Source organism: Mustelus asterias, chromosome 3, assembly GCF_964213995.1.
Source record: "Mustelus asterias chromosome 3, sMusAst1.hap1.1, whole genome shotgun sequence".
NCBI lineage: Eukaryota > Metazoa > Chordata > Chondrichthyes > Carcharhiniformes > Triakidae > Mustelus > Mustelus asterias.
In genome coordinates, this window is record NC_135803.1 from 139,009,213 (window position 1) to 139,025,799 (window position 16,587).

At 42.8% G+C, this 16,587-nt stretch overlaps 1 protein-coding gene across 2 annotated transcripts in view; it reads right to left on the reverse strand.

Moving 5' to 3' along the window:
• Nucleotides 1-16,587, reverse strand: part of atp2b2 (ATPase plasma membrane Ca2+ transporting 2) — a 396,677-nt gene that overhangs the window by 233,063 nt on the left and 147,027 nt on the right. For both annotated transcript variants that reach the window (XM_078209746.1, XM_078209745.1), the window contains exons 6-7: nt 3,507-3,539; nt 2,808-2,921 (exon numbers count right to left, since the gene is read on the reverse strand). In XM_078209746.1, coding sequence (XP_078065872.1) covers nt 2,808-2,921; nt 3,507-3,539 — 147 coding nt within the window. The remainder of the gene's footprint in view (nt 1-2,807; nt 2,922-3,506; nt 3,540-16,587) is intronic.

Genomic DNA, 16,587 nt, shown 5'->3' on the forward strand with positions numbered 1-16,587 from the left:
ATATTAGCTTTCAAAAGACATGCACAATTAAATAGATCCATGTCAATATGAATACCAAGAACTGTTCATTCTGTCACCATAACTGGAGAGATTACACTGATTCTTTTTTCTTTCCAAATAAATTTCTGATTTCAGTCCTCTTAAAAACATTGCTGTGTGAAGTGAATCTGTTAATTTTTTTTTAAGAGGGATACGGTATTATATCAGTAATGCACTTTGAAATATATGAAACACTCTGAGCAGAAACAGTCCAGATCTCAACATTATCTTAGCTAACAAAGATCAGTGATACTTGGCACTCGTACAAAACGAGAAATGCATGAGACATAAATATAAAGTGAAACGCATGCACTGTACGAGACAAACATGCTGTCCCAACAGAAACTTAATCCAACAATGCGCAAGCTTAAATAAAACTGTCAGATGTTTTGTAATGATGGATTTTGCTCCTTTTTTTTTGGGGTGGATCCAGAATATCCAGAGCAAAATAGAGCACTCAAATATGTTGTGTGCACTTTTATGGATGATTAGTGTTAGAACTGGACAATCTCTGTAAATATAAATTTTAGAGATTAGCACTGCTGTTATGTATAATGCAAAATAAACCCACAAAGACAGCCTCCTGTCTTTTCTCAGCTTTCAGTAAAATAACCCGAGCATTTGTTTTGTGGTAAGGTGGTTTTCATTTCAGAATTTGAATTTGAAGTCAATAGAGTTAAACAAAATGGAAGAGTCACCTCAGATAAATCAGTCAGTCGATGGAGATCCTTCTGGAAGGAATGTTGCTGACAGGGTAAAGCTAGGCAGCCAATGGGGCCCAGGACCTAAACTCTTGGAAAATACTCTCCCTCAAAAGATTTAATCACTCAGTATTGGATGAACCAACATTACGCCCAGAGTGAAGCCTCATCAATGTTTTGGTCATTTTGTGACATCATCAAAACTTGACTGAAAAACATGTCACACCAAAAAGCTGTTGGGGAAATTGTAGAACTGGATCAGTTTATCCAATCAATCAGCTTCAAAAGGAAGGCAAAAGTCACAGGTTTGTCACGATTCCCCTCTACATTATGGGCAGCACGGTGGCACAGTGGTTGGCATTGCTGCATCACAACGCCAGGGATCCGAGTTCGATTCCCGGCTTGGGTCACTGTCTGTGTGGAGTCTCAGGTCTCCCCGTGTCTGCGTGGGTTTCCTCTGGCTGCTCCGGTTTTCTCCCAGTTTCCTCTGGGTGCTCCGGTTTCCTCCCACAGTCCAAAGATGTACGGGTTAGGTTGATTGGCCATGGTAAATTGCCCCTTAGTGTTAGGGGGACTAGAAGGGTTAATACATGGGGATAGGGCCTGGGTGGGATTATTTCTGGGTGGGATTATTTCTTGTTTTGTCGGTGCAGGCTCGGTGAGCCGAATGGCCTCCTTCTGCCCTGTCGGGATTCTTCGCAGTAAAGATTTAAAACAAACTGCAATATAGGTGACCTGATAGAGGTTTACAAGATGTTGAGAGGTCTGGATAGGGTAGACTCTCAGAGGCTATTTCCAGGGGCTGAAATGGTTGCTACGAGAGGACACAGGTTTAAGGTGCTGGGGGGTAGGTACAGAGATGTCAGGGGTAAGTTTTTCACTCAGAGGGTGGTGGGTGAGTGGAATCGGCTGACGTCGGTGGTGGTGGAGGCAAACTCATTGGGGTCTTTTAAGAGACTTCTGGATGAGTACATGGGATTTAATGGGATTGAGGGCTATAGATAGGCCTAGAGGTAGGGATATGATCAGCGCAACTTGTGGGCCGAAGGGCCTGTTTGTGCTGTGGCTTTCTATGTTCTATGTTCTATGTTCTATATCTTATGCCATTGCAAAAATGCCAACTGTGTCCTAAAATTCCAGAGTTTGTCAACAATTGAATGGCATAATTAATAGACCATTGTGCACTCGGGGAAGCAACCTTGACAGTTTTCAACCCACTTGAGACTTGGTTGTACGAGATTATGAACCCAGACCACTCAAAGAATTTTCACAGTCCTCGGAAAAATAGCTCTGCATTTTAAACTTGAGTGTTTAGAATGTGACATTTCTCTTTGATGGTCATTATGTGATGCAAAAAAGGATAAAAATCAATCACCTACAGGAAATCTGCAACACTTTCTTTAGATTCCATATAATAAGGAGGTGGGGGGGGGGGTGGGGGGGAGGTGGTTTCCTGCAAATGCTTACAGGTAAGGTTCACGGCTGGTCACACACATTCGCAACGTTCGCCTTCATCCGCTAGTAGGAACCAATCTGTAAAGGGGTGATTGTTTAGTAGTCAAAAATAAATGGAGAGAGACTGGTGACCTTTTGAAATTTTCCCCATTGTGGCTGAAACGCTCCATCCCTCGGGACCAGTTGGCATGAATGAGCAGATGACATTACCTCAGCAGTGCTTCAGGGCTGCTACGTCAAGTGAAAGTCCTCAAAAAGGAGTCAGTACAATAACCCTTCGCGCCTCAGAGAGGTGGGCTTTGCGATATTTTGGGGGCACCGAGAAGAAAAAGCTGTCTAACACAATCGAATCTTTGGCTCTGTCTGTTGCTTTTATCCGACAGGATCCCTCTCGACTCTCCGTGACAGTCCATTTTGTGAAAGAAAGGCCTGGGGTAGCCTTGCTGAAAAGTTGGATTATCGTGGCGGGCCGTAATTGTTGACTCATAAATTGTCCCCATAAATCGCATGCATACAAAAACATCTGTGCAGTTGGCAGATAAGGCTCAGGACAGGTGGAGCATGAGAAACTCGTCAAAGTAAATAATAAAAAGCCAGGTGGTCTCAACATACCATTGACTAAGCTGACATTTGTACTATCAGTGGCATTTGCACCTGCGGCACCTTCTGAACCTGAAGTAGACAGGGGCTGGGAGGGAACAGCATGGGGAGGAGGCTGGGGTGCATCTATTCGGTAGCAATGGATCAAAGGAAAAGCAAATAGATCAAATGGGGAAAGAAAAATGAAATGGATTAATATGACTTTTGCTCCAAACACATCATTTAACTTCGTAATAAGCAAAACAAAAGCACGATAAGCATCAAAAGTCCACAGAATACACGGAAAAGCATACAATTTCACAGGCAAACGGTCCTGCAAGAAAGGACAAACTTATCACTTTGAATGGATTAAATAAATAGTGTGAAACATCAACACATCAGTCAATGCAGTTGCCATCACAAAACACATGAAGAGATGTGATGGCATAGCGAGACCAAGCACGAGAGCTATATCGTCTGCACTAGGCATTGCATTAGAGTCATCCGAATTTTGTTTGCAAGCTTCCCCATTGCAGCACAAAGCGGCAGGGCCTCCAAAGCTCAGTTAAGAAGGAAGTGTCGAGACAAGTGTGCGATAGCCAAGGTGGAGCCAGTTAGACAGAGAGAGGGGAAGCCAAAGCCCCTTGCTGCAGCCCTGTTGGAATGGATTCCAAAATCAGTGCAAGCTACTGCTACGTCTTCATTTCTACAGCTGGTTAGTATGTACAATACCTGGCAACGGTCGTTCATCTTCCGTAGTTTGACCTGTATTGTAATTTGCAAATGTTAAGTAGGAAGGCAAACCTTGATGTGCACTCAAAAAAGGTACAATCTCTGTTTTTTTTTTAAAACAAAAATGTCTTCAGATAAAGTTCTTAAACTTTCAAAAAGCTTGTAACAGTTTTTTATGAAAAAAAAAGGTTGTGTTAGATCGAACAAAACAGGAAGGCTTCACAAAACATAATGGAATTTTTTCAGCTCCTCCCTCATTCCTCCACTGCTCACTCCCACTTTGGCGCACCTAGGAAAGCGATCCGAAAAGGGTAGAAAGGTCCGGATTCTGAGTACTCACACATCTCCCCGGGTATATTATAAGCTATTTAAGGGTTATTTATTAGTGTCACAAGTAGGCTTACATTAACACTGCAATGAAGTTACTGTGAAAAATCCCCTAGTCGCCACACTCCGGCACCTGTTCGGGTACACTGGGGAGGAATTTAGCATGGCCAATGCACCCAACCAGCACGTCGTTTGGACTGTGGGAGGAAACTGGAGCACCCAGAGGAAACCCACGCAGACACGGGGAGAATGTGCAGACTCTGCACAGACAAGGACCCAAGCCAGAAATCGAACCCGAGTCCCTGGCACTGTGAGGCAGCAGTGCTAATCACTGCGCCCCTGTGTCACCCATCAAGGATCACTGCTTCTGAGACCCCCCCCAGTGTAAAGTGCGCATATGTGGGCAGCAAAAGAGGACATGATAATTCTCAGTTGTATAGGTCCTCTTGGTCAATGTTAACTCCAAATTCCTGGATAAAGAATGGTCCATTGAACAAGGCATTAGGGGTGGGGTCACTGTTGTGCTTGGATGCAATGCTGACTGGGAGAAATGTAACAAGAAAAAATGGAACACCTTCCATTTTATTACACATTTATGTTGGTCTTTACTTAAAGAAAAGAGTTTTAATCTTGGTTTTTAAATTATTTTAGTGATGAAAAATGCAAAAATGATGGAAAAGAGTGGAAAGAGTGATTAGATAGGGGTAGAGTTACAAAATGTAAAACAGTCAGAGTTAACTCGGGAACCTAGATTCTAAGAGCGTAAAACAAGTCCATCAGTTTTAATATGTGAAAGGAGGAGCTGAATTGGGAAAAAGGATCTGATCAAACGGGAAAGAAGAGAAACACACGCAACTCACCAAGTACACCAGAAATAGGATCAGAGGAAAACTGAAGATTCCGATATTGCAATTATTATACTTCCACCGGAACAAACTATGTGCATTTTTAGACTAACGCTATAGATTTCAAAAGGAAGTTTATGGCTGCAATCTGTTACACAACTATGTATGTTGCAAATGATAAGGTGGAGATATTTCAATTGAGGACAGAGTTGCGGGTTAAATAGAGATAAAGCTGTGATGTTTTAATTCAGAACTGAAGTTCAACATTTTGTGATTACATTGTCAACTGTATTTTCTTTATCTGTGCAATGGTGACAGGAATAGATATAACATAATATAACGGTTAATGATATATTCAGTTGTTGCAGTGCTAAATGGTACTTTAATAAGCGTTGTACTTAAATTATGGAGAATGATCAAACTTATTTGGATTTTAAAAAAAATTTGAGTTGGTTTATTTGAATGATTCAGTGCCAATTGAGAAACATAGGGCAGAATTTTCAGGATGGCAAGTGCAGAGTCAGTATATAACCCATACCCGCTGACTCTGGCAGGCCCAGCGCCATTCTGTGCCCAATTAGGTTCTGATTGACTGTAGGCCGAACTTCTGGCCACACTTGGCAGACAGCTGTCCAGCCTGTCCGGGCACAGTGCTGCAGTAGCTAAAATGGGTACTGTAGCACTCTGCCTGGAACTAAGTCCAAGGGCCATGCTTAAGATAATTGTGGGGGTCCCGGGGGCGGTAGGATAGGGGATGCCCGGAGAGGTCGGGAGGGAAGTGATCTTGGGATCTGGGGGTAGGTCCGGGAGAGAGGGAGGGCTGGAGATCCCAGGTCCTTCAGATTGAGGTGCGCCCCCCCCCCCCCACTCTTTTTTTATTCATTCGTGGGACGTGGGCGTCGCTAGATGGCCAGCATTTATTGCCCATCCCTAGTTACCCAAGGGCAGTTGAGAGTCAACTACATTGCTGTGGCCCTGGAGTCACATGTAGGCCAGACCAGGTAAGGACAGCAGATTTCCTTACCTAAAGGACATTTGTGAGCCAGATGGGTTTTTCTGACACTCGACAATGATTTAAAGGTCATCAGCAGATTCTTAATTCCAGATATCTTTTTTATTGAATTCAAATTCCACCATTTGACGTGGTGGAATTGGAACCCGGGTCCCCAGAACATTAGCTGAATTTCTGGATTAATAGTCTAGTGATAATACCACTAGGCCATCAAAACCCCCCATGATGGAGATTCATTCATTTCTTGGTCTCCCCGCCTTGCTCATACCCATGCCTGCCAGCCTAAAAATTGAGCCTGGTTGGGTAAAGGCCCTGAAAGTGACCATAAAGTGGTTTCAGCTTAAAGAAGATAATTGAGGCAAGTCTTTCTCTCTGAGGTATCTGGACTCCAAAATATCCTGCTCACCATCTCCTTCTCGCTTGAAGGACAGATGAAACAAGTATTTTACAATTATCTTCATTCACCTAATGGGGATGTAGGGATTATGTGGGAACAAGTGATGCCTATGAGGAAGGGAAAAAAGTTCTATCTTTTCTAAATTCAGAGTTATTCCAGAATCTTATTTATTATATCAAATACAACCATTAGAATTCCCAACTACATTCTCAGTAGATCTTTCCTGCATTTTCACTAGTATTGCTTTTAGAATTGAATTGAACACAAGAGTTAACCTCCGTGCCTAGAAAGGTAGGGTCAAAACAGTGACAGTGAACAAAAACCAAAATGTAAATATAGATTAGTGAAAGTGTTCAGTCAAATATATAAATTTACTACTAATCTCTTTACTTAAAATAATGCAGCAATTTATATTATCTATCAGGAAATAATCTTAGCATCCCTACAGAGCAGAAGGAGGCCATTTGGCCCTCCGCACCAACTCTCCGACTGAGCATTCTACCCAGGCCCTATTCCCATAACCCCACATATTTACCCCGCTAATCCCCCTAACCTACAAATCTTGGGACACTAAGGGGCGATTTAGCATGACCAATCCACCTAACCTGCACAAATTTGGATTGTGGGAGGAAACTGGAGCACCCAGAGGAAACCCACGCAGATACGGGGAGAAAGTGCAAACTCCACACAGACAGTTACCCGAGGCCAGAATTGAACTCAGGTCCCTGGCACTGTGAGACAGCAGTGGTAACCACTGTGCTACCATGCCGCCTCATTATTTGATATCTTATACAATTTGTCTCAAATATTGACCATCCAATTAAAAATTTCAAGCAATAAAAGGCACTCAAAGTGCTATGGTGCATTCCTCTTAGCGACTGAATAATTCCCATTGTCATGTTCATTTATCCCTTCCATAGCCCAAGGAGTGCACATTGAGATAGTATGGGAGATCCCCCAATGGGCTGTACCAGTTAACAATGGCATACAGACGTCAAGGTTGCATTTCTCCAGGGGAATATTGTTGATCTCAGTTATATTAATACTGGGAGAAGTAGAATCATAGAAATATAGAAACCCTACAGTACAGAAAGAGGCCATTCGGCCCATTGAGTCTGCACCGATCACAATCCCACCCAGGCCCTACCCCCATATCCCTACATATTTACCCACTAATCCCTCTAACCTCCGCATCTCAGGACACTAAGGGCCATTTTTAGCATGGCCAATCAACCTAACCCGCACATCTTTGGACTGTGGGAGGAAACTGGAACACCCGGGGGAAACCCACGCAGACACGAGGAGAATGTGCAAACTCCACACAGACAGTGACCCAAGCCGGGAATTGAACCCAGGTCCCGAGAGCTGTGAAGCAGCAGTGCTAACCACTGTGCTACCGTGCCGCCCTAAAGTAGAAGCTCACTGGGAGAGGAAAAAGAAATAAGTGGGCAAGTAGCCCTGGGTCCATTCTATTCCAACAGGACACTTAAGAGAAACGTTGATAGATCTTGGCTGTGAGACCATAGGCAGGTTATCCCCCTGTCTTTGCAGCCCGCGGCTGCTGTGTGACCTAAGAAAAACCTTGGACAGGAAGAAAATAGACTGTTTACTTCAGACTATTTATTCTTTTCGCAATATCAGGATTTACTGAAAATTAAAACTTCACCTTGCCTCGATGTAAGTGGGCAGTTTGTAACACACCTCTGAACAAATAAGCAAAGCGACATTTGTATGGATAAGAACTGGGCAACACAACGCAACGGTGTAGACGAAGTGAAAAACAGCATCTTAAACAAGCAGAGCCTAGCTGCTGAACAATGAACAGGACAAGCTCATGGACAAATAGGCAGGGAGGTTTAGATTCATACAATGTTATACACTTAACAGATAAGTACTTAAGTGAAATAGAAAGTATCATTTTCCTGGCTTAAAGTGCCATCAAATAAATCTTTCATCTGATGTTACTGAGATGGTTCAAGTTGTCTCTGAAAAAAAAATGAGGTGGTTTTATTTATTAATCCGGAAAGGCAGGCAGTGGCTGCATTGTCACTTTCATCCAGCAGACATGTTCGCAACACTGTCAACAAACTGAGCATTTTAAGAAGAAGGAAACTAACTCCATGTCGTTTATAGTGTTGAGATTTGAAAAACTGTCCGTGAAAAATATCAAAACAGAATATCCCTAAGTTGAGAAAAAAAAAGTGTTTTAATTGGTCTGTCCTGGCTTTTAAAAGTGATCGCTCAGGTCCATTTTACTCAAACCGCAAGGGTCTCGGGTAATCAAAATTACCAAATGTGATCTTTATTGAAGGTATCTTCTTTTCTGCCTCTCTCCATTACAGAGAATGAGACAGCAGTGAGTATGAAGGCCTATTCCTTGAAGGTTCTAACTCATCACAATCACGATACTCTTCAATAGACAACATAATGAAGTAGTTTCTTCATTCCCAAAGATGGAAATATAAAGGAGTGTAGTCACAGCCAATCAATAACTCTCTGCTCATTTTTCTCCCTCAACCAAATGTGCTCCGGCCTTAACAATTAGCCACCTTACAAAGGAACAAAACAGGGGGGAAAATAACCATTGCAACAGCACATTTTTAATAAGAGTGCTTTTACCTGCAGCTGATCAGAACTTTTGGCAAACCTAAACCACTGGGTAAGTTATTGTCCCAAAGTGATGTGGGGTCGTTATCACAGAATCTTTTTATGGAAAGCATTCCACAGATCAAATAATATAACCAAAATATTAAATTATAAATCACAACCAATGTGAAAATATTTAGAAATATTTCATATACAGGGTAATAGGATATCCTTTTCTCACCATTTACAGCTTATTCAGGTAGAAGCTAATTTGACAAGTTTACACAATAACACCATTCAAAATCTGCTTGCTTGTAGGTACCACAGAGATGTCAATTGCAGCAGGGGTTGGCTTCTATCAGGATGGTTGGGGACAGTGCACATTTAAAATATGTAATAACCCACCCAATAAATTATTTGAAGTTTACTGCCCTTATTCAAAATAGTTGATAGGTCTTGTATAGCTACCACCTCCTTAAACGTGTATCGTTTTGCTATAAAAAGGAATAATAAGAACAATTTGAACTCCCATCGGAGGCAGCAATTTGGAAAAAAGATATCGGGCACGATCTTTCTGGCCTAATGTGCTGATCGATTGGCACAGCAAGCCAGGAAGACAGTGTGTGAGGCTTTTACACTGGGCACAAACCAATCTCGTGCCAAAAGCCACATTCCCAGCCTGGTTTTGCTGGTGTGATCATGCTTAGCATGCCATTAACACGTCCAGCACGGCCATTTCTGGCCTCCCAGGGTTGCTGGTGAAAATTGCTGCTTGTCCCCACCAATGGGGACCAGGCATGATGGCTGTACCGGGGTATCAGAGGCCCATTGAAGCCCTAGGTGATCAGGGGCATGGCCGGCAAGTGCCCATGGGACAGTGCCAGCCTGGCAATACCCCCTGAGCACCCTGGCACCGTGCACTGGGCATCATAACTGTGCCAGGGGCAGTGCCAAGTGGGTGGGGCCTGAATGGGGGTGGAGCCTGAGTGGAGAGGGGGCAAGGGGGTAATTCTGCAGTGGGAGGAGACAAGGAGGGAGTTCTGCAAGTGGGGGAGGCAATGTGGGGAACTGTTCAGGGGGAGGCAAAGGGGGGTAATTGGCCAAGGGGAGGGCAAGCAAAAGGGGTTGATCGGCAAAGTGGGGGGGGCTGCAGAAGGGGTGGGCTGCAGAGTGGGGATCGTGACGGGGGCCTCACCAGGATGGTCCTGATGCATTGATGCTGTTGACTTGTGTTGCCATGGGATGGGATGGTTACACTACCGCCAATGATAGGCAGGCAGGCGTTATCCATGGGGGTGGGGGTGGCAGGGAGGTGGCAGGATATCTCCCAAAGCACTGGAAGATCAGGGCGCATGCACAATGGTGCCCTGAGCAGTCTGCAGCCGGCTTCACCGGTGAGCTTAGGCTCCGCCTTCCTCTCTACAGACTTGAAATTTCCAACTGCCAAAAAAAAGGGCAGAGTGTGGAAAGTTTGCACTGTCAAACTTGCCCTTTCAGACTTTTATGACACTTGGGAGGATGACTCCTGGCTGCTTTCTGTTACCCTAACTGTTCCTCAATAGGCCGACAGAGTGATAGAGACAGGAATGCTTACACATCCGTAAGGACTCTAGGCTTTTACTGGAGGGAGCATCTGTGAATATCCCCCACTTCTAGGCTTCTACTGGAGGGAAATACATTCATGAAACAACGAAAGGATTGTTGGACATCACCCTAACAAACTCCTGCAGTGAAATCCGGGGGTAAAGATGACCAGCCTCCAACAAACGCAACTATCCTCTTTGTATTCACCCAATGGAGAGATTCCCCCAATTCCCATTGACTTCAATCTTACCAGGGCTTCTTAGTATCACAATGTCAAGGGTCAAAGTCAATAGTCACATGTTACCTCACCTCTGGAGTTCACCACTTGTTGAAGGACCGTGAAGTGTGTTTATGTGTGTTTGTGCATAAAATAACAGCGGGTATTATGTTCTGTGGGTTAAAGTATAGGTTGCCTATAGAGCCAATGCTTAGACATGAGTGTTTTCAGCTTTTTGTTACAGTAAATGTCTGAAAACATGGAATCTTGTCATGTCATTTTCCAGCTATTAAGTTCACTTTAAAAAAAGTCTCTAGGGGGATCATAACAAGAGACACAGGGAAAGGTGTTATGATCTTCCAAGTTTTGTAGTAACAGTTGACCAGATAACAAATTAGTGTTCACTAAACTGAGACATGTAGGTCGAAAAATCTCAGGTGCAATAAAAATTAAAAATGCTAAAAATCTGCAAAAAATAACACAGAATGTCAATGAGACTAATCTCATCCAAGATCTGGCAACAGCTGTACACTTGCCTTTTCACTCTGCAGATGCTGGTGTGAATACTTCCAGTGCTAATGTTTTTGTTACGACAATTAACTGAGTTTGCTTTGAGTTTAAAAGTGTGAAAGATCTTGCTTCCTTTTGATAATAGCCCGATTAAAGGTGATCATATGCACTTTAAACCAATGTGCATTAAATTAGACGATTTATACAGAATTAGGTGCAAAATCAATTAGGATTCCTCAAAGAGTATATTCAAATTATGCATATTAAGTGACATCCACAAGCAAAGCATTGTCTTAAGTTATCAGAAAACCAAACACCCATGAATTGTGCTTATTGAAATTAAATCCATGTTACAAGTGAATGTATGAAACCCATGGTGCAAATGTCTGTTTTTGCTGCTACACTTCAGTGTAATTTGGGTTATTTTATAGGTTAAAGGCACAATATTTGGTTCACAGGAAATAAGTTATTTCTTTTCCTGAACAACATAGCTGTCTAAGTACGCTAACAAATTAACTGCAAATGATCTGAATGTCTAATTTTAAATTAAACATAACAAAAACACCTCATCACCTGCTTCTCTTTCTTCTGCGAAAAAATAAACTGCAAGGGAACAGATGTACTTTCACAAATATCCTGTCAACGTCTATGCTAGTAGTCATCAAGGTTTGCATTTCAGGCGAGGATGGAGAATTTGGTGCTCAGCCAAATCTCCGTTCACTGCAGCGGGACCAGAAAGTCCCGTCGGCGTGAACGGCTGGAAAATTCCGCCCCAGATGTTAGGACTTGGATGTTTAGATTTAAACTTCGGGCAGGATTTTCCTACCCTTTCCGTGATGTGGCGATGGAAGCAACTTACCATGTACTGGCAGCAGGGTCTTCCAGTCCCGCCATTGTCAACAGGGCTTCCCATTGTTTGTTCCCTCCACCGCTAGGCAACTTGCAGCAGGGGGTCACCGTCAGCAGGGCTGCAAAATCCCGCCGGTCGCAATGGCCAGAAAGTCCCACAATTCATGAGCTGAACCAGAGATGAGCATCTTTGACTGACGCATGGGGTGCAATTTTCTCAGAAATATCGCAAGTGTCGAACGGGCGAGAAAATGGGAGGTTTCCTCATCCGTTTTTTTTCAGCAAGGTAGGTCATGGAAATTTACGGCACACTGTGCAATACAGGGGCCATAATGAGAATCACACCAGAAGGAGGAGGGGTGGGGTCTCAGCTCACCGGGAAGCCGGCTGCTGAGCTCTCGAGGCGCCATTGAGTGGGCGTCACGACCATCCGGTACATTGTGTACACTGTGTACACAGTAAACTGGGGGATTCCTCCCATTGTCACAAAGGGGACCGTGCTTATCTCAATCCACTGTACATTTCCCTCAAGTAGAATTTCTTTCTGTGATTTAGATCAAACCTTTAATTGAAGGTGTAGTATATTGCAAGCTCTGAGCATTTTGTTGTATTGTCCTGATGGGAAGATATAAACTGGGCTCTGTTGGACACTGTAGGGATCAGAAGGAATACGTCTGACATTGAGAAAGTGCTAAGAGAGCACAAAGAGGTCTATGAGCATGGAGGACCAAATGATAAAATTAGGCAGCACAAGGCCAGAGTCAAGGACAATGTGCAGCCAATATTTTGAAGGTTAGGCCTGTGTCTTATGCACAGTTAGATGCAGAGGATGAAGGAATGTCTAGATTAGAAAGAACAGGAGCTACTGAGAAGGTGAAGGGCATGAAGGGGCCACATCCACTGTGACAGTTCAAAATACAGATGTGTACATCCAGATTTATGGAGATGATAAATAAACAGTAAATTAAGTGGTCAGGAACGATACTTACCCACTGCTGACATTTGTTTTCTAATGGGAAATTGTTCAGTGAGATAGATTTGTCAAATGCATAGTGTTCCAGAACTGGATATAGAGGAAGAGCAGGTTGTAAGGTTAAATGAAGTTCTAGATCGACCTCATGAGTATGGCATCAAAACTACAAAGCAAGTGTTGTTTCATGGTGTCAAGTGTCACATACCTGGGTCACCAAATAGATGGTCAGGGTATCCGGCTAATGCGGGAGAATGCTGAGGAGATCTTGAAAGAGACCAAAGGAAAAAGAAGAACTTAAAATATTCAGCGTCGTGTGTTATTTTAAGTTCATCCCATGAATGATTAGCCATGATCGTATTGAATGCAGAGCAGGCTCGAAGGGCTGAATGTTCCCACCAAGGCTGTCTTCTGTGGAATTTAAGAGTCGTTATTCTGCTAAAGTTTAGACAGAGATTGTTAGAGGAACTTCATCAAGAGTGCACAGAGATCATTTGTCCAACTCAGGCTCCTTTCATTCCACAGTCAAAAACAAGAAAAACACAGGAACAAGCACATATCAATCCATTAGAAGTTAAAGGGTAAGAGTGTCTTGTTTGATTGGTAGCAATAGTAGGTTGTTAGGAAAGAGGGATCATTTAAATTTGCATTGTGGGTATTAGAAATGAGGTATAAGTTTAAGCTTAGTTTGTGTTTCTGTATTTGAGTGTGAAAAAAAAGGTTAAAACATGAGTTTAGCTTCATGTTAAACACAAGCCTATGTCTTTTAGTTTCACTTTAAACTTTGCCTTTTTTAACAGGGGTAAAAATATCAAAGCTGTTTCTGAGCAACCAGAGGTCCACACTAAAAAGCAGAAGCACTTGAGGTTCAGTCTGGAACCGGTAGCTGAGAAGCAAGAAGCTTTCCGCAGAAGCTGCCAATACAGTTAGGAAAATATATAGGGGCAAAAAACAAGTCCCAGAAGCTAAAGAACAGATGGTTCCAGAAACCAGCAGTCCCAAGAAGACTGAATTCAAAGGGACAAATAACTGGGATCTGAACAAGATACTGTTCACTGAAGTTAAAGAAAAGGGCAGAGAAAGGCTCCCAGTTAAAGAGAGGACTGCAAGGCGCAGACCTGGGGAAGTCGGCTAGCGAGAAGCCAGACATCCAAAGTAATCCTTGATGCAACCTTAATACAGCCTGTGAAGCAGTAGTGTTCTGTTGGATGGCTGAATACATGAAAGATTGTGTGTTTATCCAAGACAGAGGAATACTGAAAGAAGAGGTTAAAATCCTGGTTGTGGATCCTTGGTGAAGGCATCCGAAAGAAAGCCTTGTGTGGGAGAAAATTCCAAAGTGTGTCCTTCGAGAGTGGTGATGGGAAACTCTCATGGGAAAGCCAGAGTTCCAGTGAGAGTAGTTGGCTCACAGTGTGATAAGCATCTGGAAGGGTTTGATGAGAAATCCATCGAAGTTGTTTTGGGTGGCATCTGTCATTTGCTTTCAGAGTGAGGGGGGTCTGACCACATTTCACCCATTGGTTTACATGAACTGTGTACTCTCCGAGAACATTAGCGTATAAGTGATGGTCTGTAACTTGTGTTATCCTTACAAATCTGTGTATATCTGTAAAGCTATGGCTGAGGAAAGGAGTAGTGTATTAGAGTTATTCTTGTTTAATAAATGTTTTATTCTTTTGTCGAAAGTTAATTGGCAGTCCTGCAGCTCTGTTCAGTTACATCTCTAAACAAATAAATAAAAGTTAGGACCTATCAAGTCAGGTTGGGATCAACTGTCGATAGTAACATCAGCTGGGATCGTAACAAAGTGGATCTATGTCCAATACCACACGTGCCAAGTCCATGGAAGTTTTGAGAAATTGGATTAAAATTAATGGTGTTGGTGTCAGATAATGGTCCACAGTTTGCGCCAGAAGTGCTTGATATATTGCTGAGTGATTTTTTGTTATCTATATTTACCTCCCTTCACATGCCTGAAGTAGCTGTAAAGCTTATCATGAAGTCTATTACCATCCCTCAAATATCAACTTCAGCTATTCATTCCGTGTATAAGATGACAGGAAATCATGCTCCCAACAAAACTGGAAATCAGATAACCAGTAGAACTATAGTCAGTGGAACTATTAGAACTGTTGTCATGTTGTTCAGTGACTGGTGAACCAATAGCACAAGCATAGACGAATGGGGACAGAAGGTTGTCTCTTAAGAAAACATGTGAAACCTCCAACCAGCTCTCTCCATGACTATACAAATGACAGTACACCTGCAGACACAGGAATTCAAACACATAATTCTCTGAAGATGTAACTGCAGGTAGTTAAAGACCAACAGCTTTTTGGCTTTTATTATAGTGCAGTGATGTATAGAGTAAAGATGACATAATGGGAAGGCAAAGGTTAAGTCACAGTATTTATACTGAGGGCAAATTTGAGCATTCCATTATAGAAACAATATTCAAGAGCAGGACAGTATGCCATGTAGACTCACCAAGAGGATGACAGGAATGGAAACCCTACAGGTCTGAGGAGTGATTTACAAAATGGGGGCAATTTCCATTGGAGCAGCGGAGGGCTTAGAACAATATTGCGGAATGACAAAGGACTCTTTCTCCCTCACCCTCCACTACCCTTTGCCTCCCTGTGACTTAAAAGTGTAGTTAGTGTGGTGAGACTAGACTGGGAATGATTTTTACTTCATCAGCAGCGAGTTGAGGTTTTAGTCATTAGCCTTTTCCCCTTTAATGTGCCTCATCAACTAAGGAGCTCCAAAGTTCAATCAAAGGAAATGGGTGAGAATTTCCTCAGTGTTCAGAGCTATGCCACCAGGTTTTTGGTATCTGGTTAGAACTTCTAGGATCATGACAAATATCAGAAATTTGTGTCCATTTCATTCAATCAAAAGTCAATCCTCACGAGGACATTTGCTGTTTAATTGGTTATCGCAATACCACTGTTAAGCTCCATCAGGTCCATAAATGTTGCAATCTCTATATTCATAGAATGATGCAAAAGAGAGCAATGCCTGTGCCAATTCTTTGAAATGCCTATCTAATTCATCTCACTCTACTGTTCCTTCCCTTTCACCCTTTAATTTCTTTCCCCCTTAAGTTTATATCCCCTTCTGTTACAATTACAAGGGGGCACAAGTTCAAGGTAAGGGGGGGAAAGGTTCCGTGGAGATGTGCAGGGGAAGTCTTTTACACAGTGGGTGGTGGAGGCCTGGAATGCACTGCCAAGTTTGGTGGTTGAGGCAGATACGTTAGTGACATTTAAGATTTGCCTGGATAGATACACGAACAGACAGGGAATAAAGGGATATAAACGGTTGGTCTAGGTCGGACAATATGTTCAGCGCAGACTTGGAGAGCCAAAGGGCCTGTTCCTGTGCTGTACTGATCTTTGTTCTTTGTTCTGAAGATGGCAATTGAATCCATTCCAACAACCCTTTTCAAGCAATGCATCTAGCTCATAACAGTTGTCTAAAAATAATGCTCCTCATCCTCCCCCTGGCATTTCTTTTAGCCAATTATCTTAAATCTGAAATGAAAACAGAAAATGCTGGATAAACTCAGCAGGTCTGGGAGCATCTGTGGAGACAGAAATAGAGTTAACGTGGAGTCCATATGATCCTTCTACGCAGACAGATATCTGTGTCCCTTGGCTTATTGACTCTCCTGCCAGAGGAAACAGTTTTATATATCAATAAATAGATTTCCTCATCGAAAGTGAACTTATTAGGGTGTACAAAGGATTTCAAGAATCAGTTTGTTGACTAAAATCAG